This window comes from Leuciscus leuciscus (genome assembly GCF_965113295.1).
Source record: "Leuciscus leuciscus genome assembly, chromosome: 11".
NCBI classification, from domain to species: domain Eukaryota; kingdom Metazoa; phylum Chordata; class Actinopteri; order Cypriniformes; family Leuciscidae; genus Leuciscus; species Leuciscus leuciscus.
In genome coordinates, this window is record NC_138735.1 from 20,709,733 (window position 1) to 20,736,960 (window position 27,228).

Sequence of the window (27,228 nt, forward strand, 5' to 3'; positions counted from 1 at the left end):
CTTGCAGCAAACGCAGGCCTTACTTTAGCTAGTATCAAAGTTATAGAGGATTATATTCAGCTATCAGCGGCTACAGTATATCACTGGCTAGTAGCTTTATGGCTCCTCTGGATCGGGACATCTCCAGAGGGAGTTGTGTTACACAACTGCTCTCCCACCTCCACGTCTGCACGGAGGATCCCGGCTGGCTTTTTCTTGCGTGAGATTAATGAAGAGTTTCCTCTGCTATGGAGGAGCTGCCTGTAAAAAGGTTGGGTTTTTTTCCCTCCTCCCTTTAGTCTGACGCCCACAAACACCGTGATTTATCAGCCGTAGACAAAGCCGTTTCCCTGGGGAAACTCACAGTCTGACGGTGTGTTTCTGTGTAGGTGGTGAGCGTTACGTTTGGAAAGGAAGTAATTGATAAAAGGATTGCGTGTAAACCTGTAATTTGGGGAACTCACTGAAACATAAATTGGGATTATTCTGAGGCGACGAGGGGTGTGTGTCGAACATGTTAATTTTGTTATTAATATTTTGATATGAAATGTCTAAATTATGCTCGATTCTCTTTCAAAAGCAGAAAAGCATTTTACTGTGAAATAAAGCTTCTGTCTCTAGTCTGTTATATTTCCTGTTTCTAGTGCCATGTTTGTAGTTCGTTGTAGTTTTCCCTGTTGATTAGTTTGATTGTTCCCAGGTCTGTCTTGTTAGCTTTTTACCCCGTGTGTAATAGCCCTTGTGTTTCCCTCCAGCTCGAACTGATGCGGTAAAACTGATGCCATTGCCACTGTGTATACAAATACTGAGGAAGCCTTGGGATATGGAAATGGGTGTTTCTTTTTCCGACACACGCTGAAAGCGGTAGACCAATCGCAACAGACTGAAGAGAGTAGGCTCTCGGAAAGGAAGGGTTTAGAGAGACTGAAACCTTTATCAAACAGTATGAGACACTGTGAGAAATGAGGTGATGCTGCAATGTATATAGAGAAAATGTAAGTGTTATTTGACCTCTGTTGCATGTTAACCTATTGTAAAAGTTAGGAACCTTAAAAATAGCATAATAGGGGCACTTTAAAGAAAATAAGGCACAATTGGATTTCATGTTGATTTTAAAGATCCTCTTTCATGTTACTTTGAACCTTGATTCCTAAGCAAAATGTGTTAGAGTTATTGTCAGCAGGAAAGGGTCACATCACAGCTACAAATGCCTGTAAATGCAGCACCTAACGGCCCACCTGGTCTTGAGACTTCTTCTTCTTTTTCTTCTTTCCCCAGCAGCCTGAGGTCTCTCCGTCCTTCCCACTGGCGTCGCTACACAGGAGGCCGTCTAGCTCGTCCGTCCCCATCTGCTGTCCCTGAGACGTTTCAGCTGCAAGCCGATACGAGAGGTTCCTCAAAATGCATACACAGTTTTCTATGGTCTGACGGAGAAAGAGAGAGACAGATATTGGGCAGGTATTAGTCTAGCTTCACTGAGCTCTTGATAGAGCCCATCTGGCCAGAGGGGCCAAACTTCATTTATTCAACTCATGCTGGACAGAAGACAGGAGGACACACACATTTGTTCACTCTCACACACAACACTCTACATGCACTCCTTGTTCAGCCATTCAGTTGAATAACGAATAACAAGAGTTCAGAAACAAAAGCAGCCATTATATAGTAGGAGGTGTCTCAGTTTTTTACTTTCTGAGTTTTGGTTGGGACTTTAATGTCATCCAGTCATCCAAAGACAACAAGGTTATGTCCAACTGTGTTTAAAAACCTAACTTCTATTTCAAGATCATCTTCTATTCCACTGTCTATGTCTCTCTTTCACTTCGTCTTACTTCCTTATTTCCTCTGTCTCATCTTTCTTAGAGTGTTGGCTGGGAGTGTAGGCCGCATTGGCACTAAGTATATGAAAGTACTTAATTATACGTCTGACACGGTCTCCCATTTAAATGTGATTAAAGGATATACCCGCAGATGGGGAAAAATGACCAGCCAAATCCATCGGCTCACACTCCATTTAACAGGGTATTACAAGGAGACACAGCAGAGCAGGCACAATGCTTGACAGCAGAAAATAGAAAATAAATGCTTGCAAAATGATGATGAAAAATGAGTGTTTTTTCACAGTTTTTCCTTTTTCCCCCATTATGAAATGAGGAGGACCATTCCCTGCACAAACAAAAATAATGACTGTAATCAGAGAAATGCTCTGAGAATTATGCACTGGCATTTCAGACGTACGGAAACATATTGACTCACAAAAGCCCTTCTCTGTGCCAGACAGGGCTGACTATGCTTTCTCCATGTTTGAGGAAAACGAAACAAGTTCTGCTGAAATTTCCCAGGAAATGTGCAACAGAATTAATATCGCACATGGCGACATTTGGGGCAACACCATCTCTCTTACTGGCAGCAATTTAGAAAGTCCTCATTTTAAATGCAAAAGTCAACAGGAGAGAGCTTGACCAACCACAGGGTTAACAGCAACATTAGGACCACGGGCGGCATGCTTTCAGCAATTACAGCTCTGCTGGGCCAACGCTTGGTGAAAACAGCTTCAAATCACCACACATAAAGAAATCGGAGGGATTAGGGTGATTGCCCTTTTTTAAAGCCAATGTGTTGAATGAAATGGTTGATGTTGCTTAAAGCCCATTGATGGATGAAAAAGAGTGCTTAGTGCTCTAAAAGGAGCTAAACGGGCATAAGGAAGAAGAAAAGGAGTAACCATAGGTTGGAGGTGCATTTACAGGAACTGTTACAGATTTAGTATTTTTAATTTTAGACAAAATTCAAGTCACAGTAAAATAGGGACAAATGGCACAGTGGCCAAGCCCATTATACATGCTTTCCATGCTTAGCACAAAACAGATCAGATTACTCAAGGGTGATGCTCAAGGGTGATGTACATTTCATCATCAGCATAGTATGTGCGCCAACAGATTTGTCTAATCGCGCATCACTCAGCTCGCACACGCGTCTCAAATTCTGACTTGCTTCACAGTTGAAAAAGAATTGGATGAGATTGAACTAACAACTAACTACTGGAGATGGCGACATCAACAGTCGTCTGCATCGACTCACTTGTGTGAGGGGGATAAGAGATACCGCAACTCTAGTTTAAACAAGTCCAAATACATTTTTAACACTCATAACTTCTGGAGAGAAAAAGCGCAGACACAGAACAAGGATGAAGCTTTCTAGTGCGCATGTGTCAAGCAACAAACGGAGTATACTTTGAAAGGCTGTGCGTTCAGATGTTTGTTAAGCATTTGCAAAAATACTAGCATAATTTAAATTACGTTAATTGCGCAAAACTGGCAGAGTATGCAAAAAATTATAATGCTGCAATGTGATTTCAAAATGGTTTTCACAGGATGATTTTTGAGTGTTTAAGCTTACGAATAATACCTAATTTAATGATTAACTAAAATATGTGATAGGGAAAAAAGGCAATAAATAAGCGTGCCAAGTACCGAACAATGACAGTTAACAGGCTATAGCCTATTCACTAGCTTTCAAAATATCTTCTCTTGTGTTTTGCTGATGAAAGAAAGTCATATAGATTTGAAATGACATGACAGTGAGACAAATTATTTTACATTTTCGGATGAACTATTTCTTTAACCCATTGAGCAATTTTCAAAATCCTCCACATACAGGCTATAAAAGCTGAAGAGTTCTCACAAGTGCTGTACATTTGGAAACTGTGAAGAGTGACGGTTGAGAGCGCGCCACAGGGGGATTTAGACAGCGAGAATTGTGGGAAAGTCTGAAAATGACCAGAGGGAAAGAACTGTGCCACGCTCCAACATCCACACCCTCTGCTCTTCAATTCTCATTAGGACGGATGCATCCCCCCCGCTCTGCTATTAGCACGCTGGGCCTGACGAAGGGTTGCCAGTTAAATCATGATTAAAGAACGCCATTTAGAAGAGCGAGCATTCGCAACCTTCAGAGAGCAGCCAACCACAGAGCTGTTTATTTGTTACAGTGTGTACACCGGTACACACACACATATAAACTTTTACAACAGGTTGCCTTTATAGCACAAGGAGAGATGGACAGATCCAGAGAGGAAAGTGTACCTTGCTATCAATCTCACTGCTTCCGAGAGAAGTCTGGATGACGAAAAGCAGCGTGTCAGTCAGACCCTCACACTCTCTCATCCGCCTCCGAGCCTCCTCTCCTGCTGAACTCACATTCCTGGGAGAGAGAGAGAGAGAGAGAGAGAGAGAGAGAGAGAGAGAGAGAGAGAGAGAGAGAGAGAGAGAGAGAGAGAGAGAGAGAGAGAGAGAGAGAGAGAGAGAGAGAGAGAGAGAGAGAGAGAGAGAGAGAGAGAGAGAGAGAGAAGAAACACAGGTCAGTGATGAGTGCATTAAATCAGGGAGATTCAATCACACGGGTGCAGATTCCCTCCAGGGATAGAACCCACTTTATATCGTACCACTGTGACAAACAAAATGCAAATGTCTCACATTTCACGAGTCATTCAAACAAATCGCTCCAAACCTCCCACCTCTGACATGTATTAATATATGAATATATTAGTCTTCAGGGGGAGAAATCCTGACACAGCTAGGTATTTGACTGTTAACAGTGTGAGAGAAAGAAAGAATATTGGCATCATTTCAATTGGATAATCCAATAAGGATTCTTATTATTTTGTTTATTAAAAAAATCAATCAGGTGTACACTGTTGAATATGGACGGATGTAATAGGCTTATTATACAAACACAAACACAGTTTCCTAACCAGATACAACAGCTACAAGTGAAAGTGAAAATGCTGTGCAACTTCACAAATCTCATCAGATTGGCTGATCAGAACATATTTGATGTTTAAAATGTGGTTTAAAAGATGAATGAGGACCAATGAGATTTCATTGTGGGTGAAGTGAAATGAAGACAGCATTCATTTGACAGTTCTGGGAGGTAGTAGCCAATCATCTCTGAATAAACTATTTAGTCACATGACTTGAGGTAGTCACGACTTTTTTATGCTATGCATTTGGAAAATGTGTTACCACTATTGCTTCTACGCATATTTTCTTAAAAATAATAAGCCACAATTTGAATTTGAATTGTACAATTTGACATTTTTTGCTACCATTCAGTACTTTAGCTGAAAAAAGTATCGTAGTTTACAAGAAAATATTAAGCAGCACAAATGAGCCAATTTCCATAAGAATTAGACAAAATTTGAAGGAGAAGTAGAAAAACGGAAGAGTACTTTTTCACTGTACGACCACTGTGTAATGCAGTGTAATGACCACTACTGTAATGGGTGGAGTCGCAATGTAAGATGTTGAATGTGATCAGCATGAGAGGAATCAGGTATACTAAGTTTCATTTATCTAGATCAAAGGGTTCAGAAGTTATAACCGTTACAAATGTGAATTTGTTGAACTGGTGGTTGTGGTATAGAGTTGGTCCTAGAGACCCCAAAATTGGTCAGATTAATGTTCATTACCATCACTACAAGTGTGCCGATTTTCATTTTTTTTCTACTTACGGTTTATAGAGCTTCCATAGACTCCCAAGGGGGGGAAAATAATAATAAAAACGTTGAATGTGGCCGACTGAAAGGGAACTAACAATCCCTAAAAATCATACCAACCCCAAAATTTTTTTACTTAGACATGACTTCTTCCAGACTGTATCTGCCAACTGTGACCTTTTCAATATGGCGGACATGCTGATGCTATTTAGCAACCCAATTACTCAGCATGACATAGCAAAAATAGAGGCCAAACAGCTAACAAAATGTATTGTCATGGTCAAAGCTGTTTAGGACAAAAACATTTAATATTTATTGCTTGTCATGTGCCTGGTTAGGCCTTGGTGTAATGCATTCAATGTCTCTGTGCAACTGAGACAACAGCAAACATTAAAACTCAATCCGCATGTCTACTAAACTCTCCATAACAGCAAATCATAGTTCCATTAAAGGCTCTACTCCTCATCATATCATTGAACTAAAAATTGTTTGATATAAGTTAAAAACTCCCTTGTGTGCCTGACCAAAAGAATATGACACAATACGCCACACCATTTGAAACTGCTTTTGGGAATACAGCCCACTCGTTATAAAAAATTTCATCACATCATCTATAATGGGAAACAAGATACATTACAACTCATAGGATTTACATTTCTATATTCACCAGAACCGAACCAATAGCTATGTATCATTTATTAGAATTGCCTGGCCTCCACCTCTATTATACATGAATGTAACTGAAAAGGCATTGGAAATACATAATTTAGCCTGCATATGGAGCATTTGAATTACAAACTTATCTATTTAGTTCCTTTATGGCCCTGCTTTATTGCGTCATTAAATATTCAACAGGCCTGACAGCACCAACTTTTGAATTTAAGACCAATAGGTTTAACATCCAATTTGTTGAGCAAGTTTTCATCAAAAAGTCATATGAGGAGGCACGGCTTACAGAAACACTCATGTCACAACAGACATGTTTCATTTGAATGATGAAATTACTATTTCATTACAGCAGACACCCTGAGGACTGAGTCACGTGCTAAATCATTGGATGTTTATGAGGTTAGTCATTGAAACCTGAATATGGTAGTACATCAGAAAATCTTTAATATGAATTATAGCCTAGGTAGACAAAGTCATAACTCTTCAAGTAACGTTGTGACTTTCTGCATTAGCCAAGGTCCATCTCTCTTTGATTGGGTGGATGTGAGATTATTGATCTCCATTCTTTTTTTTTTTTCTGCATGCGTATTTCATTCTGGGCAATTAATGACAGTTATTAATTTGCTTGTGACTGAAAAAACACACAAATTAGTCATGTCGCCCTTTTCTTTTTATCCAGCGCATTTGAGAGATGGAGGGAAAAGCATGTGATTGCTGGTTTGGGTCAAATCATGATAAGCGCAGAAGAAATGACACAGCCAAAATGACATCCAGCAACTGGGGCATGAGGACACTATCACTCCTACTGAAGAAACACATTTAAACCAGAGACCAAACATATCATTTGAAAAAATGGAGTCTGTGCTGAACATGTTGACCCTAGTACTGTGACCTGAATATTGCATAAATAGCAATAGTATGGAACACCACAATTTTAGATTTGAATGCAAGCTGCCTAAGAGACTGTGACAGACATGGAGATGATTGGCACTGGCCAATAACATGGCTGCTTGGCTCACTCACAGAGGTGTTACATCAACTAACACCCCTGTAATCGGGGTTTCTGACACCCCTGTTTCTGTTCTCAATTGAGGTTAATTCTGCGTAAATAGTGTTTTGGGTAAATATACATACACTTTCAGCTTTAGCCATTATCTTATTTGTTAAGATTACATTAGATTATAATATAATTAATACAAATAGATAATGAAATACTAACTCCACTAAACTTCCCTATAAAATGAAGGAGAGAAAACACCTATTTATAAATGTAAAGAAATATACAAATGTATGTGCATTTTATATATAAACACAAAAATGCACAACATTTTTGCACACAATACGTTTACATTTCCTTGCGGAATTAGCTAAATGTTTCTCTCTCTCTCTATCTATCTATCAAATACATATATTAATATACATACACACAAATTAATTAATACAATAATACAATTTGTTGCACTATTTGTATCAATGCTGCTGCACAACACTGCTGAGAGAGCCACATGTGATCTCACACACACACGCACGCACACACACACACACACACACACACACACACACACACACACACACACACACACACACACACACACACACACACACACACACACACACACACACACACACACACACACACACACACACACACACACACACACACACACACACACACACACACACACACACACGAAATTCATACATATTAATATTATGAATTTAATTTAATTATATTAATATTACTATATAAATATGTTTATAAATATTTCTTTAAAATAAATGTCACTGGTTTGATCACTTATCTAATGTAAATATTCCTACACTTTTATTTGTCATTTAAAATGGCACTACTTAAGTTGCTATTAAAACAACTGGAGTTCCTCTCAGGTAAATAAGAGGGAAAATGCTTCACTCGTGGACATCAAGCTCAGTTCTTGGCATGAAACGATGCTGTTTTCACTTAATGGAAGGCTCATTGCAGCCCTTTGTGTGGGAAATTAAACATCCAAGCAGCACAAGGGCCATATGGGAAAACAGTTAATCAAAGGTTATGCTAATGCACATCAGGCTGAGAAGAGCTCTGGGCTCCCAACGCTTGCCTCCCCTTTATGCAATAAAACAGTTATGCGGGAGACATAAATGATGAGACATTACTATTCATAACCAAGAGACTACCCAAACCAGATGTCAGAAAACTGCTGTGCTTTTGGTCAGATTTCCAATTTATTTCTCGTTATTTTAAATTAATATCTGCCACAGAGCAGTGAAACAAGCTTCCTAATTTTTCAAAATAAAGTTTGTATATACTAATTTTAAAATGAAAGCCGGACCCTCTGCTAATGTCACGGGGAACATCCCGATTTATCATTTTGATAGCTTACGCTCATTTATAAATGCAGGAAAAGAACCACTCAACTGCATGCGCAAGGTACATGCCTCTGTGACTGAAACAAATTGGCACAAACTTCATGAATTATTGATGATGACACCACATAACAGTGGACAGAGCAAAAAGTTATCATCCACTGCACAAGACAGGAGGGTCCAGCAGTTGGAAAAGTGTCTCTCTGTTTGCTGTTTGGAAAGGGCAGAGTGATATAAAGTTCATGGGCAAAAACTTTTGCTAAAACTAAATCTCTACAGGGAATGAAGACAAGACTTCACACATTATTAAAAAAATGGTAACATTACAATAAAAATACAGTTCATTTGTGATAACGTTAGTGCATTAACTATTAATTAATGTTAATAATTACAACTTGTGATTTTAAAAATGCAATAGTAATACATGAAATTAGCATTAATTGTTGAAATTAACATTAATAAATGCTGTAGAAGTATTTTATATATAATTTTAAACATTATTTTATCTTTGATGCACGTATAAAAAAACAGCTAGCAGAAATAAACATAGAAGTGCGTTGCAGACACACACACACACACGCACGCACGCACGCACGCACGCACGCACGCACGCACGCACGCACGCACGCACGCACGCACGCACGCACGCACGCACGCACGCACGCACGCACGCACGCACACACACACACACACACAATCTTGTCTAGTGGTCACACCTTAATTTAGCAATTTTTATAGTATTACATCCTTCTCATGACCATTTAATAATTATTCACTTTTTAGTGCAAGTAAATCTCTTTTTTAGCCCATTTTACCTGTAAAAGAAAACCTGCTTATTATGCCCATATGACTATAAGGCATTTTTCACTTCCAGCCCTCATTAACAATTATATATCACTTATAAATGATTATATACAAAATTAATAGTATTTATTAAGATTGATGTGGTTTGGATTTGGTAAAATATGATCAGGATATCAACTTGACTAATAATAATGCACGGCTATCTGTGCATTAAACTATTTTAATGCACTTCATGACGGGTGGTTCTTTGCCTCCATGACGTGCCTTGAAATATCCCTAACATTTATACATATATATGTATATAATCAAAATAATAATACAAATCCAACCATTAGCTTTCAATAGGGAGTCACAACAACTTTCCAAGTCATTCTGGGTTATTAAACAGTCAAATGAGTCCCATTAACAGCACACAGGGAACATTAATGGGAAGAGAGGAGGCCTCAGGGTTTGAGTTCCTCCATAAACACAGATCATGAGCATCTACTCCCTCTTCTGCCAGCAACAGCAACAGCCACAATTAAAGTGTTTCATTTCCTGTTGGCCTTCTCCCATTTCCTCTCGGCTCACAGCAGTTTTGCAAATGCATCAAACTCTTTCCAGCCTGTAGGAAAGGGTGTCCCAAGGAACACGTGGAGCCCTGTAATTGAGACCGAGCCATGAGAGATGATTCACTTCTGATGGAGAGTGATGGATGTGACTGAGGGTGCGTCTGCTCGCAGCTTGGCAGGAACGTAGATGATGCATCATGCGGGCCGAGAAGAGAAAAAGAGAAATTGTTTCATTACTTTTCAAGGTGCGTCATGCTGGACTGATATTAGAGGGAGAAGAGGGAGGGCAGCAATTAGAGGACGGTGGCGGCTTGATTTATCAGAACATCACTTTGATGGAGTATTCCAAAACGATGAAATTCTTTAATAAATCCCCCTCGGCTGATGCTGACAGGGCAAAAGTGCAAAGTGGCTGATATTGTCCATAAAGCATTTTGGTGTGAATATTTAGCTAGTGGAGAACAGATATACGCCTACAGATAAGCACAAAAGGAGCACTGCACCGCTGTGTGCCGACTGAGGTTGGGTAGGGAGAAAAAAGGGAATAGAGAGATAACAGAGCATTACACTACTCTTGATACATAATATAATGATGCTGCAAGACTTCCTACATCACTGTGCTAGTTTCATGTCTCTTGTATCACTCCATTTACATTCTTCTATCATAATAAAATAATAATAAATTAATAAATTAATACATAATAAATAAAGCTAATAATTAGTACATATTTGTGCATTAAATATGTATTTGAGTTATATAATACTAATAAATTAACAAAATAAAATGATTTTTTTTCAAATACATTTATTTGAATCATTATAAGCGTTGCGCCACTCCACAGTCACTTTCTTCTCACATTATAGATTAAATAAAATTAATAAATAATAAAATAAAGCTAATAATTATTAAATAAACAAGCATTACATATGTCCAAAAAAATTATAATTATTTTTAACACAAATACACAATTTGCATTTATTTTATTATTGATTAGCTTTGCATCACTACACAGTCATTTTCTTATCACATCAAAATAATAAGTTAACAAAAAAATGTCCATAATTAAATGGACATTAAATAAGTATTTGGGTATTTTACACTCAAATATATAATATTCACAAATGTATTTAATTAGATTTACGTCTTAATTTGTGTATAAATTATTAGCCTAGCCTGATACATTTCAGAAGCTAGGAGAGACATCTGAAAGTGAAGACTTTATAATACTGTAAAATACTGTAATAATAATAGGTAGATCTAACAATGTATATGCATGTCGTACAAACAACCTTGTTGTCAACACTCCCTCAGTGCTTTTACTACTGAAAAGCTGCATTAATTAAGTGCTACCAGTGCCACCCCACAGCTAAGAAATAAAGTTAAACTAGCACTATTTGTATCAATGCTGCTGCACAACACTGCTGAGAGAGCCACATGTGATCTCACACACACACGCACACACACACACACACACACACACACACACACACACACACACACACACACACACACACACACACACACACACACACACACACACACACACACACACACACACACACACACACACACACACACACACACACACACACACACACACACACACACACACACACACACACACACACACGCGCACACACAATAAAAAAAAAAAAGCCCAAATCACATTGCTAGCTCTATGCTTTTAAATTAGTAACAGAGGCTTGGGTGTGTCTTCTGAGCTAGTAATGTCTTTGTATGCCTGTATATGGCTGTAAAGTATTTCTACACACAAGACTGCTTCAGGGATTAATGGAATGATTGTCTCCAAATGTAATACATGTGTAATACAATTTGTACACATGTGTCCATTGTAAAACAAGAAAGCGCCATCAGTGTTTAACAGTTATCTGAAGAATACCAACATTGGTCAACACAAACACAAAGCACTGCAATTAAAGTCAAGACTGAAGTCTGCAAGGTCACATGATTCACTGTGAATGGTCAATCGAGTTCATGGTAATTTTCCACAATTAATGAGCCCCTTAGATTTTATTGCTCATTCATTCACTTTCATTTCTGTCACTCGCACACTTTGTTAGCAAATTACTTATTGAACACAATTAGTGGTGTTTTCAATCAAGCACACCTTAAAAAATTCCTTACAAGGAGAAACGTCTGTTCCTTCGTGCTTTAATGGCCTTGGTTAAATGAACTATTCAACAGCTGCAATGTGCTCCAGTAAAAATAAACTCGAAAACACTCAGGTGACCACTGGGAATACAGGGGAAATGTCTTCTTCAGGCTTGCTTAGTAGCTTATCTGAAAGAAGCAGATTTGGACAGATTGTCCCTTTAGATGCACTGTGAGGTTTCATGACAGCAGCCAAAATGAAGATGTGCCAGGTCTCTAGCCGGCTGACACTGGGGGTGAGGTGGTTACCACGGTTACAGAAGCCACATGGCAAGGTGAGCCAGAAGCACCTGAGCATCTGGAGCACCAACAGCATCATTTCCATTTCCTGCAGTCCAACATGGACCTCCACAGCTGCTCAAACACTGAACACAATTACCTGCTGTGAGGAGAGAGCGGCTTCAATGTCTTACAAGGCATATCAAAAGTGTTTATCTCTCGGCAATGTCTGCTAACAAAGGGTTTTTGAATTTGTCAACAAAGATGAAAAGAAAAATGTGCGGCACGAGCACGACGATAATTAAACGGCTTTAAAACAAACTGAAAATATGACAAGAAAATAACACTGCACAATGTTAATAATGCACTAACAATGTTTATGATTAAGAAAAATAGTTTCAAATAATCATTGTGAATAATTCGTTTGAGAATAGTTTGTTATATGAATAGTTTCATAATAAATAGTTAGTTACACTTTTGATCAATTTAATGTGTCCTTGTTGAATGTAAGAATTAAATTCAAAATGGGTTGTTCTGAAGCTCTGAGATACTGTGATAGGTGCTACCTTTGCAATAAGTCAGTTTGTTAAATTTCATCCCTGCTAGATATTCCACAGTCAAATAAGTGGTATTATTGGAAAGTGGAAGAGTTTAGGAAGAACAGCAACTCAGCCACGAAGCGGAAGACCATGTAAAGTCACAGAGCGGGGTCACCGAGTGCTGAGGCGCAATGTAAAAGTCACCGAAACACTGCTGATTCCATACCTGTTGATGGACCCCATTGACTTCCATAGTAGGAAAAAAAATGCAATGGAAGTCAATGGAGTCCATCAACTGTTTGGTTACAGAGATTCTTCCAAATATCTTCTTTTGTGTTCAGCAGAAGAAAGAAATTCATACATGTTTGCAACAACTTGAGGATGGGTAAATGATGACAGAATTTTAATTTTTTAAGTGAACTATTCCTTTAAGAACAAACTCATAACAGGCCTTTAATGCATTTTCTTGGGAGAAAAATTTAACATTAGCAAGTCTAAGTAAATTTTAAGGTCTCTTAGATCTCACTAGGAAAAGTGCATTTTGCCTCAAAAACAATCCCTCAATCAACATTTCAAGGGTTCTAAGGAAGCTTTGACACAGGTTCGATTAAGATCCTGCTGACAGCTGGTGAGTTGCTGAATCTAAACAGTGCGGAGCTGTTTAACTGTGTAAATGGCTGATTCATCCATTCACTGAAGTCTGACAAAGAAAGCGAAAAGGAAAACCCAATGCTGTGATGCCTTTTTGGTATGTCATAAGGGATTGTGCTTTGTGGCTGAGAAAATCTCTTTCTATTAGATAGATTTTTTTCCCATGGAGACCCGCAGGTTTCAGAAATTTGATTTCTGCTTGTGGAAGTGATTTACAGCAGCAGTGTGTCAAACTCCCATTGGGACGAGGCTCAATTCCAAAAACACTGCTTCACTGATTTTCAATGGCTTGCTCAAGTGTTCCCGCCTCCAAGGGAGAGAAAAAAAATCCCACTTTGACGAACATCATCAATCCGAATTGAAGTATTTAATGTCAGAAATTGACAACATGACTGTCTCCAAAGTGATACCCAGAAGAGATGGCAAGAATGTAATGTAAATGCCTCAGTCAAATTATCATGAAATATTTTCGGAGCACGATGCATATTTCAGTTTTAATGTCTTTTTTGCTTACAGTACATGTTAAATAAAACATCTTACTGCTAAAGTTGTAAATTGTACAGGGCAGTGTTTATGATATATTCAAAATGGTAATTCATCTTTCTGAATGAGTCATTAAAGGATCCGGCTCATGAGTCAATCGTTTCGGGAATAACTCTTGTTTTTGCTTCAATAAAAGAACCCATTCATTAGAGGCATCTATCTATCTGCTCATGAAATCACACAACACTGGTCTCACTTCAAGTTTTTGAAGCACTAAAAAGAATGCGTTCACTCTTTTTCAGTCATTTGCTCGTGAATGACACTACATTGGTCTTGCTGTGTGCTTTTAATTCACTAAAAATGACTGGCTCTTAAGAGCAATTTGGTGGCGATTCAGACAGCATACTGTATGTTTTTCAATCACTAAAAAGAACCACAACACAAGTCGTTTTCTTATGAATCACACAACACAGGTCTCGCTGTATGTTTTGTAATTCAATAAAAAGAACATGTTTATAAGAGTCAGTTGCCAATGAATCACACTACTTTGGTCTCACTGTAGACTTTTAAAGGGATAGTTCACCCAAAAAATGTTGTCATTACTACTGACCCTCAAGTTGTTCCAAACCTTTTTTCCAAAGTTCCAAAGTTTTTTTCTTCAGTTGAACACAAAAGATGATATTTTGAAGAATGTTGGTAACCATACAGTTGACAGCACCCATTGACTTCCATAGTTAAACAAAATTAAAATAAAAAATACTATGGATGTCAATGGTTACCGTCAACTGTCTGGTTACCAACATTCTTCAAAATATCTTCTTTTGTGTTCAAAAGAAGACAGAAACTCATACAGGTTTGGAACAACATGAGGGTGAGAAAATGATAACAAAATTCTAATTTTTGGGTGAACTATCCCTTTAAGAGCCATTTGCACATGATTTACACTATACTGGTCTCGCTATGCATTTTTGATTCACTAAAATAACCTGTTTATAAGAGTCATTTACTCGTGAACCACACTACCCCACTCTCACAGTATGTTTTTGACTCACTAAAAAAAACTGGAAAGATTGTGATTAATTGGAAATTCAATATTAAATTGCACAGTGCGGTAGAGGATACGTGTGGTCCACAATCACACAATACGCATAAAATACACATTTTACTTTCTGAAGCATGTGCGTATCTGACAGACTAATATGCGGAGGATGGTAATTGCCTCTTTACAGCGCTCCGACAGAAGATGATTTGTTTGAAACACAAGACAGTGCCATAATACACTCGGAGGAGTAATTTACTGCTGGAATTAGAAGCAGACTTGTTATTTACAGAAAAATGAAAATCAAAGGATAAGACGACTGTTTGTCTGCATTTTTGTGTATTTGCATACAGTAGATGCGCCTCTTTTTTAGTAAATCTCTTATACAAAGTAAAAACACAACTGATAAAATCTTCGTTTAGTGAGGTGAAACTGCAAAAGTATGGTTTGAAAAGGTTTCGTTCATTTAGAAACGATTGGAAGGAAACTGGGAAAGCAAACAAAAGCAGTGTGATCCTCTCATAGCATGGACTTTGAAGTAGTTTAACACTGCGCTGTTGCTATGGATACAAGAATAAAGCCTTACGCGAGACTGGTACTCAACCCGAGAGAATCAACACTTTCTCGCAGTTATTTTTCAACCAACTCTTCGCAACAAGAAGCTATGTATAAATCATAATAATTTGCACTCCACATAAACATCATTATGCATTATTGCATAAATCATGAATCAGATGCTTTGACAGGAGCGATACAGTAAATCTTTACTCACTGTGACAACGGCGTACAGGTTATGATTCAGTTTTACCCCGAGCAATCTAGAGATATGAACAGAACAGACGTGGCTGGGGGAGATGGCTTGTCAGGGTTGTTCCTCATTCCATATGGAACAGGAAGGAGGTGTAAAAGAACCAAAGCTCTCATTTTTTGTCAGTTAATCAAAGGAACCATCATTCTCAGTGGTGCAGGGCTGCATATAGTATAAAAGGACTGTTCTCTAAATCACATGGCCAGCTGTCATAGAAACAACTGCACGGAGCAAACCACAATCTGTTCATAATGAGAAATCTGCCTTTTCAGCCCTTACACAATCAATGTAGTCGTGAAGGTGCTTGCATTCGAAACAGGTACTGTATGCCAAGGGTTTTATAAATGCAATCCGGACTACAGAGTTTCTTAGGTACGTGGGAAGTCTGCAAGCTGTAGTCTTCCTTTTCATTCAGCCTTAATTCCTTTGAGGCCAAGAGCCGCCTGCTTACTACATGAACGGGTAAATACACTACCGTTCAAAATTTAATATTTAATATTTGAAGTATCTTTAATGAAAGAAGTCTCATGCTCATCAAAGTTGCATTTATTTGCTGAAAAATATAGTAAAAACAGTAATAACTATGAAAGATTATTACAATTTATAATGTTTCTATTTGAATATATTTTAAAATGTACTTTATTCCTGTGATGGAAAAGCTGAATTTTCAGCATCATTACTCCAGTCTTCAGTGTCACATGATCCTTCAGAAATCATTATAATATGCTGATTTGATGCTCAGGAAGCATTTCTATGATGAAAACACTTTTTTTCAGGATTATTTTATGAATAGAAAGTTCAAAAGAAAATTATTTACATCAAATATACTTTTTTTCTCTCATTATAAATGTCTTTACTGTCACTGTTGATCAATTTAATGTCAAGTCAAGTCAAGTCAAGTATATTTGTATAGCGCTTTTCACAATACAGATTGTATCAAAGCAGCTTCACAGTATTAAATTAAAATAATACAACAAGGTTTGTTTCAAGTGGAATTTATTGATTGATAAAATTTAATTAAATATCCCCAAAATATCCCCAACTGAGCAAGCCAAAGGCAACAGTGGCAAGGAACCGAAAAACTCCATCAAGTGACCTAATGGTGTCCTAAAACTCCATCAGGTGACCTAATGGAGAAAAAATGTGTCCTTGCTCAATATACAGCAAGTATTAAACCTTTTCATAATTTTATTTATGACAGTTTTTATACAAGCACAAAACAAAGAAAGATGCACAAAATGTATACAAAAAGTATGTTATACATAAAATAAACAAACAAAGGAAGAAAAAAAAAAACACACACACACAAACCCCCCCCCCCCCAACCCGCACCAGATAGAAAAAAAAAATTACACCTTAAAACCATACATAAACTTTAACAAGACAAAACATTAACAATGGAGTGAAGAGATAAAAGAGAGAAGTTATCCATATTACATAGGCTCAAACATATTTCAACTCTTAGAAAGATGTCTAAGGAAGGAGCCCCAGACTTTATCAAATTTTTTAGAAGCATCCACTCTAGAGAAACGAATCCTTTCGAGCTTGAGGGCAGCAACCATTTCAGCGAGCCATTTATGAAAGCTGGGTGGTACAGTGGACTTCCAGTCCATCAAGATCACCCTTTTAGCCACCACCATACCAAACATAAGAGACAGTTGCTGAGAATATGTCAATGCTAATATAGGGTCAGAACATCCAAACAATGCTAACCCCAAATCTGGACTGATATCTTCTCCAACAACGTTTGAGTACCACAGAAAAATATTCTGCCAAAACTCAGAAATCTCAGGACAAAACCAAAAAGTATGAGCATGCGTCCCATCAGCGCTCTTGCATCTATCGCATAACGGGGAAACTGAAGGGTAAATTCTATTAAGTTTAGATTTGGTATAGTGTAATCTATGCAACACTTTAAACTGAATAAGTTGTAATCTTGCATTAACAGAACAGGTATGGATTCGCTTCAGCCCTTCTTCCCAAATCTCGTTTGAGATATTAATTCCGGTGTCATTTTCCCATGCTGCTTTGATGTGATCTGAAGAAACTGAAAAATGAGATGCAAACAAAGAAACAAACCGAGTCACCAATTGTTTGGCATTAGGGGGTTGACCAAAAAGATCATACAGATAATGATCCTGAGGTAACTCCTGAAACTCAGTAAAAGAATGTTTAATATAGTGGCGCACCTGTAGATATCGGAAAAATTGTGATTGGGAAAGATCAAAGGTTTTATACAAGTGCTCGAAAGTGGCAAATTTTCCATCAATATAGAAGTCCTTAATCATGGTCAGTCCTTTGCTTCTCCACAGTAAAAATACCTTATCTGACTGGCCAGGCAAAAAATTATGATTATCACAGATGGACTGGCGCACTGAGGAACGCGTAATATTCAAAACAGTCTTCAGTTGATTTAAAATTCTAATGGAATTGAGCACAACAACATTTTTACATTGTGACTTCTTTAAAGGTACAGGGTTCGAAAAAAGAATAGCAGCAAGAGAGCTACCAACAACTGACCGAGCCTCCATGTACAGCCACCTGGGTTGGATGTCCATCAGTTTATCAGCAGCTTGATCACTAAGCCGCCAGAACATCATAGCCCTGGCATTAAGCAGCCCAATAATAACGACGGAAAACAGGTAGCGCTAGACCACCCAACTCTTTTGGCTTCTGCAAATGGTCCTTAGAAATTCGATGTGCTCTATAACCCCAAATAAATGGCAAAATGACAGAATCTAATTGTTTAAAAAAGGAATGTGGCAAATATATAGGCAGGTTCTGAAAAAGATAAACAAAACGAGGTAGAGAGACCATTTTAATAGCATTGACCCGACCGATTAAAGATAACGGAAGCACCCTCCATTTATCAATAGATATTTTTAACTTATTTATGGCTTCTGCAAAATTTAGAGTGAAAATTTGTTTAAATTTTTTCGGAATGATTAACCCTAAATAAGTGAAATTATCCTCTGTTACTCTAAAAGGTAATGACCTCCGAAACTGAGCATCCAACCCTTCCCCCAAGGGCATGAAAACACTTCTCCCAATTAACAGAATAACCAGAAAAAGAGCCAAAAACCTCAAGTGATTCCATTAAAAATGGCAAAGCAGAAGAAGGGTCACTCAAATATAAAAGCAGGTCGTCTGCATATAAGGAAAGTTTAACCTCAGAATGACCACATGATATACCCCTGATCTCAGAATGATTACGAAGATGGATGGCCAGGGGTTCTAAAGCTAGATCAAATAACAATGGGCTTAGACAACAGCCCTGTCGTGTACCTCGCTGAAGAGGAAAGAAAGCAGACCTATCCGAATTAGTGAGTATTGCAGATTTGGGAGAAGAATAAAGCATTTTTATGGTTCGTTTGTAATTCTCACCAAAGCCAAACCGATCCAGCACAGAAAACATATAACTCCATTCTATTCGATCGAAGGCCTTTTCAGCGTCTAAAGAAAGAACAGCTGCCTTAGAGCTCTTACTCTGATTACTGTACAAAATATTTAGCAGGCGACGTGAATTAAAAAAAGAAAATCGTCCTGGGACAAAGCCAGTTTGGTCTGGGTGAATTAACGAGGCCACATGCTTATTCAGACGGGTGGCCAAAATCTTGGTAATTACTTTTTGATCGCAATTAAGAAGACTTATTGGCCTATGACTAGAAGGCTCCAATTAAACCTTTTCAACGCAAGTTTACATTTATTCTTCCTCCTTCATGAAACATGAGCAGTTTCTGTGTAAATATGACATTAAACATGTCTGACGTCATTACAATGGCACAATTTTTGCACAAATGGATCTGTATACAATTCACACCAAAAGTCTGCAGGCATGTCGTTCTAAACCTGTATGACTTTCTTTATTCTGTGAACCCCATTGATTTTCATTATTCGGACAAAGGCAGCTGAAACATTATAAAATATCTTTTGTGTTTCCGCAGAAGAAAAAGTCATTCACATTTGGAACGACAAAGGTGAGTAAATGATGACAAGTTTCAATTTAAAGGGATATTTCACAGCTGGAAAGATTAATGTGTATTTAAATTGGGTCATTTATGTAGTAGAAATGTGAAATTATTTTAGAAGTTGGTGCCTTCTAGACACAGAAAATGCATTTTTGGCTCATGTGGATGAAAGACAACTCCCAGAATGCACTTGCTTCGCTGCCCTACGAGGCCACTCCCAAGCCACGCCTACCGGTTACAGAAGGCAGTATCGGAAGAAAAGATACAACTAGGCTAGTAGTTGACTCGAAACTGAAAAGACGGCGTTTTATCGTGAGATCCCACTCCCTATGGGCGGGTTGATGCAGAACTAGCTCCTACTACTGGCTGTAGTCTCTAGCCTCTGGCCAAAAAAGACTTCGATGACGCAAAATGATGATTTTTGCGTCATCAGAGGTTTTTTTCCAGACACACAATACAGAAATCTCTCGTCTCAAGGGGACATGAGGGAGGGAAGCACGGTCAGTCAAAAATACTACTGGGTTTCTACTGATACAAAGCCTAATGATAATCGGTGAAGTATCCCTGTAAGGGTGAATTACTAAAGGAGAGAAACTGAAAGTTCTCCTTTCATCATCCGGGGCCTAAGAAGAGCACACACACACACACACTCACCTCAGGCAACCAGTGGCGTTGCGAAGGACTTGGGAAGTGTGCATTTGTAGCTTGCGGTCCTCCTGATGCGGGGACACATCCCAGGTGGAATGGGGAATAATCACGGTGTTGGTCAAGACTGCCAGAGCGTCCTGGATTATAGGCATCTTCAGAGCATCACATGAGGACAGGTTCCACAACACACCTGCACAGGAAAACACATGTATGCCGCATTTAAAGATAAACTATTAACACTTGAGAGATGGGTAGTTTGAGACCCCTGCCTGAAAGTGACAGCGCTACTGTGCAAGAAATAATGCTTTTCTATTATTATTCTTTCAGAGGAGTAAAAAATGTATAACATTGTCCATTCTATGCTTGAGCTAGCCTGAGACAGGTTTTGACAACGTCTCACAAAGACTCGGAGAGCCACAGAAATGTAGAGCTGAACCCAGAGGGGGGGGGGGAGCCTGCGGTCTCACATTACAATGGTGGTCTAATATTATTTGACTAATATTAAACTCTTTAACAGCTCCGCCAAGTCTCGGAGGAATATGCAATATGATTCAGTAGATGCAATTCACATAAAACAACTGTACTGCATAAACCTACAGATTACACTTTTGAAACAGATTTAATTTGTACAACAAACATAATTTCTTAGCTGGTCAAAATTAAACAGTCTATAATAATACCAACTTTTGCAGACTATTAAAAACATGCCGAGACTTAATATCTTTGGTTCCACGGAGCATGTTCCTGTTATTGTTATCAGTGCAGCCATTAGAGATTTATGAGAGCCATTCTTGCAGAAACATCATACTTGCCTCAGACAGTAATTTGATAAACAAATAGAAATTATGGAGAAGAAGAGGAGGGAGTCATTAGCATTTAATTTTTTTTGTTTAGGAATGGATAATGACAGTGGAAGAGGCAATCGATATGTTTGTTCGGTCAAGACCTTTTGTTCTCTAACATATGCATGAGCATGACATTGTAATATATGCAGTTCGATGGCGGCTACAACGTGTTGAAGGATCTGAAGTACAGAAAGCGAAGCAGATACTGTATATATGCATATATTTGTGTGGGAAGTCTGTGCTTTTTGCTCTAAAGTGAAGTCCTAAACTAGCAGAGATCAATCACCAATACTCGCTTAAAGATTGTGGGCATAACGGTCAAGTGACTGAGCAGCCGTCTCCTTTAAGACTAGTATAAAACCACTCATTTTCATGTTCTTGACACAAAATGATTCTGATGCCTAATTAGAATTTCAAACATGCTAAGTATTGCGTCTCTGCCTCCAGACCCCAAACACTAGAAGAATTCATACAGTTCCGCAGCATTGACTAACTATATTAACATGACCTAAGGTTTTATCAGTTTATGCGAAGCAAAATCACATGCAGTCTATCAAACATCTCAAGATCTGCACAGACAGCTCTAATTTTCTTACATCACCATGGCGATTAGTCACTCTGAAAAGGTCAAGTCAAATGCACTGCATTGTGGGATACAGCTGTTTGCACAGTGTAATATACCGTTTAAAACGTTGGGGTCAGTAAGATTTTCCTGCAAGGATGCATTAAATTAAATAAAACAGTAAAACATTTATAATGATTTATGTTTCTATTTTAAATAAACGCTGTCCTTTTGAACATTCCATTCATCAAAGAATCCTGAATTTTTTTCATTTTCCACTAAAAATGTAAGCAGCACAACTGTTTTAAAATTTGATAATAATAAGAAATGTTACTTGAGCAGGAAATCAGCATATTAGAATAATTTCTGAAGGATCATGTGACACTGAAGACTGCATCACAGGAATTTTACATTTTAAAATATATTCAAATAGAAAACAGTTATTATAACTTGTAATAATACTTCACAAAATTACTGTTTTTACTGTATTTTTTATTAAATAAATGCAGGTATTAATTAATTAATTAATTAAATAATTAAATAAATAAATAAATGTATTTCCATGTTAATCAGAGTTTTTGCCCTAACCAGCCGCGACGGCGACACGCGACGATTCTATTTTAGAAACGGTTTCTATTTTTCTGCGAGTCGCGGCTGGAACAACAAACACAAAGTGTGGCAATGATAATCTCAGGTACTGTTTATGTGCTTTATTTAATGTTAAAAGCATGCAATGTGACTTTGAATATCATTTAGTGCTCCCAGCTTTGTAGCTGTAAAAGCAATGGATAATTCACCACAGATCTTGAAATTAAACAAATGAAAACAAGAACGTTCAAACTGTGAACAAACAAGTGTATTATTTGACAAAGATTGTTTTAGTAACTCAGTAGCCTATGTATTTGAATAATGTTTAAATGGTGTAATATTTGTGAATTTGATTATGTAAATACTTATCCATTTTCTTGCGCCGTCAAGATTACTCTCTGGTGCTGTGCACTTGCTGCGAGACTCCGCCCACTTGCTGCGAGACTCCGCCCACACACTGTTCTGATTGGCTGTGGGTTTTGATTATTTTTACGCATCTCGCAGTCACGTCGTGTCTAGTGAGGACAGACAAACTATTTGTCGCTGGAATCTTATTGCATCGCGTCTGGTTAGGACACGGTGTGAGGTGATAATTTATCCTGACAGATGCTATATCACAGAGGATATCTCTAATTTCCTCTAAACCTCTATAGAACATTCTAATGTTCAGCAGCTGCAAGGACAGAAATGTATTTTAGGACACATTTCACATTAATATACAAACACAACCATTGTGTTCTAATCACAAAACAGCCTATAAGCTTGAATAAAAGCATGCTTTTAGCATGCTTATGATTTATTAGATTCACTTTACATTATTTCCACAGATGCATAAACTCTCTTTGTAGAAGGAAGCATTATCAAATTCGCCAATATTTCATAAACAAATATTTAGGAAAATTGACTTGCTCGAATTCTGTGAAGCTTTATAAATTCTCAGAATGTACATTGTATTTACTCATTTAGCAGATGCTTTTAGACAAATTGACTTAATAGGCAAAAAATATCTTTGTTTAAATGCAGAATTTCAAGAGGTTTAACAAAGAACAGTAATTGCCCACTTTCACTGGCCTTGGTTCCAGAAATATTTGTTTCCAACTCACATTCTCAACAGCTCTGAAATGAATCACAACCTTTGATTTGAAGCAAGTGTATGAAAAAAGTGTGTAGATGAATTATGGTAAAATATAAATTATAACCATTGCCCAGTTATAAAAAAATTAAATATTTTATATTATTGCAAAATATTTAGAATTATTTATCTTTTTTTTTTTTTTTGCGATGCTTAATGGGTAGTAGTTCAATTCAAGAATTGAAGTTTACACTGGCTTGTGGCACCGATACAAGCATATCATGAGTACCATGAAAATAATAATAATAATAATAATAATAAAATTCTATAAAATTTTTTTTTTTTTTTTTTTTTTTTTAATAAAGGCATGTCTAATTATTGGGAATTAAAGGGGTCATATAATGCCATTTTTGTACAAGTTAATATGATTCTTTAGGGTCTTAATGAAAAGTTTTTAATATACTTTAATTAAAAATTCTCATTAGTATTGTAAGAAAACACTCATTTTACCTGGTCAAAAACAGCTCTGTTTTCAGCACGCCGTTTAAGTGCATGTGTCTTTAAATGATAATGAGCTTTGCTCACCCCGCCCCTCTGTTCTGTGGGGCGTTTTGACACAACACACGTGGAGTGTTGCCTTGACAACAGTGGAGGGTATATTTTGGAGAAAGAATGGCAACGGGAGTCTGAGGACAAATTTGTGCAACCGTATCAATTTGAAAAGGAGTTGGACCCGGAACAAGATGACAGCCCTGAAGAAGTTCGACAATTAAGGCTCGAACAGGACGTTTCGAAATGGTTGGTTAACGTAATGCCACTTTGATCTATCTTTGTATGTACTGGCAGGGTAGAGTAGTGAGATACGAACGCTATGTGTTTACTGATGTATACGTTAGTTCATTGACAGATTGATATTACAGCTAATGGTCATGAAAAAAGTTTTTCCGGTAAATGTAGGCTTGTCCGTGATGCGTAACGTTATCTATGCAGTGTTAGGTACAACAGTCAGGGCTGAAGCACTAAAATTTTACTGATCTGTTTAAAAAATAACCAGTCTGTGAGACTATGACAGTCATTAGGCACATAAACAACACATACTCAGACAGGAGCTAATACCTTTTTCAATGTTCTCGTTTATAAAGCGGTCTGGTGAGAAATGATTCGTGCAAACATGAAAGCATTGACGTTGATCGTGGGGAATATTCCCTTCGAAAACAAAACTCAGCCACTGCGTCTTCAGCGGTTCGGATTTAGGAACATCAAAATGACTGTTGTGTTCATTATTACACCCAAGAACAGAACACCACAATTGCTTAGACGCCATTCTGCTCCAGCGTATCAACAATGGCGGACTATGATGACAGCTCGCTCAGGGCGGGTCTGTGTTGAAACGCTGCTGTCAATTAACAATCGTGGGAGGGGCGTCTGACCGTGTGACGTCACATGGTCAGACGGCTCGATTTGAGACGGGGGAAAACATATAAGGAGATAAAAAAAAAAAACACTGGATGGATTTTTATCATTATGTGATGGTTGTGTACAGGCACTGCCAACACACATTTCAGTACAATCAACTTGTAAAAGTGCATGTACCATTATATGACCCCTTTAAGTAAAAATAAATAAAAGTTAAAAAAAGTCATTTTAACTTAAAATATATTAAATTGACTTAATAAAATTAGTTGATGAAAAAAAAGAGATAAAATTGCTTAACTTGTTTTGATAAGTTAATGTAAAACATATGTTGTCCTAACTTTTTGATCATATTATTTTTTTTACAGTGTATACGCAGAAGTTTGGCTTAATCTCACCTCCTGCTGTACTGATTGAATGGCCTTGCAGGGGTTCTGCTATTGCCTGTAGTGTGAAGAGCTTCTTGCTAAAAGCCATTCTGTCACTCAGCGCTATGAAAAACTAGCAGATGTCAGAATGGAGAACAAACTCTAAAAACAGCGATGATGATAAATTGCAGAACACTTACTGTATGCGACCTATTAGAAGGAAGTCAACCTTCAACTCAAATCCAGTGGCTCCTTCCCACTGTCCATCAGCTTCACAAAGGACACGCAAAATGAGTCAGACCAAACTTCTATTTTTCCTATTTGCCAATCTTCACTTTTCCTCTCCTATGCCCTATTCTCTCTCTCTTTCCCTTGTATAAAAACTACGCACATTTATGAGTCAGTATGAAGAGGTGGCAGCTGAATACTTGATGACGCTGACCTTGCCATTTTCTTGCTGTCAAACACACACACACACACACACACACACACACACACACACACACACACACACACACACACACACACACACACACACACACACACACACACACACACACACACACACACACACACACACACACACACACACACACACACACACACACACACACACACACACACACACAGTGAGCCTTTAATTCCAGAACCCAGGAGGACTGACTGTGGCTGATTGCAGGTGGTATAAGAAACAATGTGAAACATATTGGTTATTATTTTCAGCATATTATTTTCAGTTTTTGCAGCATCTCGCACACGACACTGAGTTCTAAAAAACGTGGCGCTATAGTTAAAAGAAATTCAACTTTTAAAAAACGCATCTCGAGACCTTACGTCTTTCCCCATTCCACTGCCCACAAAAGCAAAGCAAAAACACGCTTTGTGTGAATGGCCTCTTCTTCTGTATACGTTTATAAACGTGTGAGATTCTTGTTGCTGTCACTATTTCTAGTAGTTTTCTGTCGCTCATTTTTGACTTTCACTTTCTTAAATCTTTGAACAAAAGCATGCATTCTGAAAAGGGAAGAACAACCTTGATTGCTGAACTGAGAGGGTAACTAATCAGAGGCCGCTTCTCATGAGGGAACGAGAGAGAGAGAGAGAGAGAGAGAGAGAGTAAAGGAAAAAGGAAGAAAGGAAGGCTCAATACTAGAGCACTACAAGGACATAATTGTCGTCAGTGGTGACATTGACCAAGATCAAATCTCATGCCAGTAGAACACAGGCCCAGATTTAGACGGCTTAATTTCACTTGGGTATCTCACTGTACCGAACAAAAATCCCACAGACATCTTCACTTGTCTACACCTGCCTCTGTGGAGACATGTAAAAAGGTGAATTTCTCTAGTCCTGTGGCAAAAAGTGCATGTACAGTGTCTTAAATAATTAGTGGAGCTTACAATAGCAACACTACTACATTTACTAACCACTATTAACATAACTAACTACGGTATAACTATTGCTCAAACATAGGGTTAGGGTTTTAAACAAATGCACAACAGATCAGCACCAAATCGGTTATGGCCGCATCTGAGGCAGTAAGTGTATCGAATTTCATTTTGACCAACTTACAGGTAATAAAGTTTACTGTAGCTATGTGGGCGCTCAGTTTTCTTTCTGTCTTTTGGCCAAAATCTCATGTTAAAGACAAAGTGATATGCATAGGCAATTTAAGATAGAATTGGCTATACGACTTCACTGCAAATGTAGACTAATATACTCTTCTCCACTCATCAAATATAAAACATTAGCCATTATGTATAGTGTTTCTTGAATAAAAAAAATACTGTACTTCTGAACCAGTTCTTTATTTACCCTTGTATTGCAAACAATGCAGAGACGGTTCAAACTGAGTGCAGCACTTCATTCACAATAGAGGAGAGATTTATGAGGTTATGAGGGAGTTATGAGGTTTGACAGACCGTTTGAGAATCTAATGGAGTTATGAGATTTTATCACAAGCTCTTTTTAATACTTTTCATTGGTTA

The 27,228-nt window shown here is 37.9% G+C and overlaps 1 protein-coding gene across 2 annotated transcripts in view; it reads right to left on the bottom strand.

The window, feature by feature from the left end:
- The window catches only part of ctnnd2a (catenin (cadherin-associated protein), delta 2a), a 287,583-nt gene that overhangs the window by 44,080 nt on the left and 216,275 nt on the right, over positions 1 to 27,228 (bottom strand). For both annotated transcript variants that reach the window (XM_082184574.1, XM_082184575.1), the window contains 3 exons: positions 20,399 to 20,582; positions 4,065 to 4,182; positions 1,218 to 1,403 (listed from right to left, as the gene is read on the bottom strand). In XM_082184574.1, the coding sequence (XP_082040700.1) occupies positions 1,218 to 1,403; positions 4,065 to 4,182; positions 20,399 to 20,582 (488 nt within the window). The remainder of the gene's footprint in view (positions 1 to 1,217; positions 1,404 to 4,064; positions 4,183 to 20,398; positions 20,583 to 27,228) is intronic.